Source organism: Crocuta crocuta, unplaced genomic scaffold (assembly GCF_008692635.1).
Source record: "Crocuta crocuta isolate KB4526 unplaced genomic scaffold, BGI_CrCroc_1.0 scaffold57, whole genome shotgun sequence".
NCBI lineage: Eukaryota > Metazoa > Chordata > Mammalia > Carnivora > Hyaenidae > Crocuta > Crocuta crocuta.
Window position 1 is genome coordinate 3,216,361 of NW_027532163.1, and position 500 is coordinate 3,216,860.

The 500-nt window shown below is 60.8% G+C and overlaps 1 protein-coding gene across 4 annotated transcripts in view; it reads right to left on the reverse strand.

The window, feature by feature from the left end:
• Positions 1 to 292, reverse strand: part of TBC1D19 (TBC1 domain family member 19) — a 152,404-nt gene extending 152,112 nt beyond the window's left edge. For 2 of the 4 annotated variants that reach the window (XM_077776584.1, XM_077776583.1), the window contains exon 1: positions 65 to 291. In XM_077776584.1, coding sequence (XP_077632710.1) covers positions 65 to 163 — 99 coding nt within the window. In that variant the 5' untranslated portion in view covers positions 164 to 291. Of the gene's footprint in view, positions 1 to 64 lie in introns of all 4 variants that reach the window. The other 2 variants (XM_077776582.1, XM_077776585.1) reach the window with 2 other exon arrangements.
• Positions 293 to 500: the final 208 nt, after the last annotated feature.

Here is a 500-nt window from a genome sequence, read left to right on the forward strand (position 1 = left end):
CCGGAGCCCCCGGCAGCGCCCCGGCCCCTCCCGTCTCCATCCCTTCCCACTCGGCCTCACTCACCCAGGCCTGCCGTTCCAACTGTGCGTACAAATTGGAGCCCTTGAGCTTTTGGACTATCTGGGCAATAACGAGAGAAAGATCCGACTCCTCCTGCAACATTTCCCCTGCCCTAGCCCGCCAAGCCGCGGGGACAGGCTGGCGCGGAGAGAACGGGCTCCGGGGAGAGGGCCGGTGACACTTCTCCGGGACCTTCTGACGCTGGGACTCCTTCAGCGGGCGTTACCAGGCAACTGCCGGGCCGTGAGTCCGTTCCTCTCTGGTCCCCCCCGGCGGCTCAAGATCCCAGCGCTTCCGTTCCGGTGGAGGAAGAAAACGTCCTAGTTGGAGGTAGTTTTTCATGCCATTGTTCTGCTTAGCGTACCTCTTCCAGAGCCACAGAGCCTTTGATGCGCAAGACGACCTCCGAGCCGTCTATTTTTGTGTTTTATTGTAATGG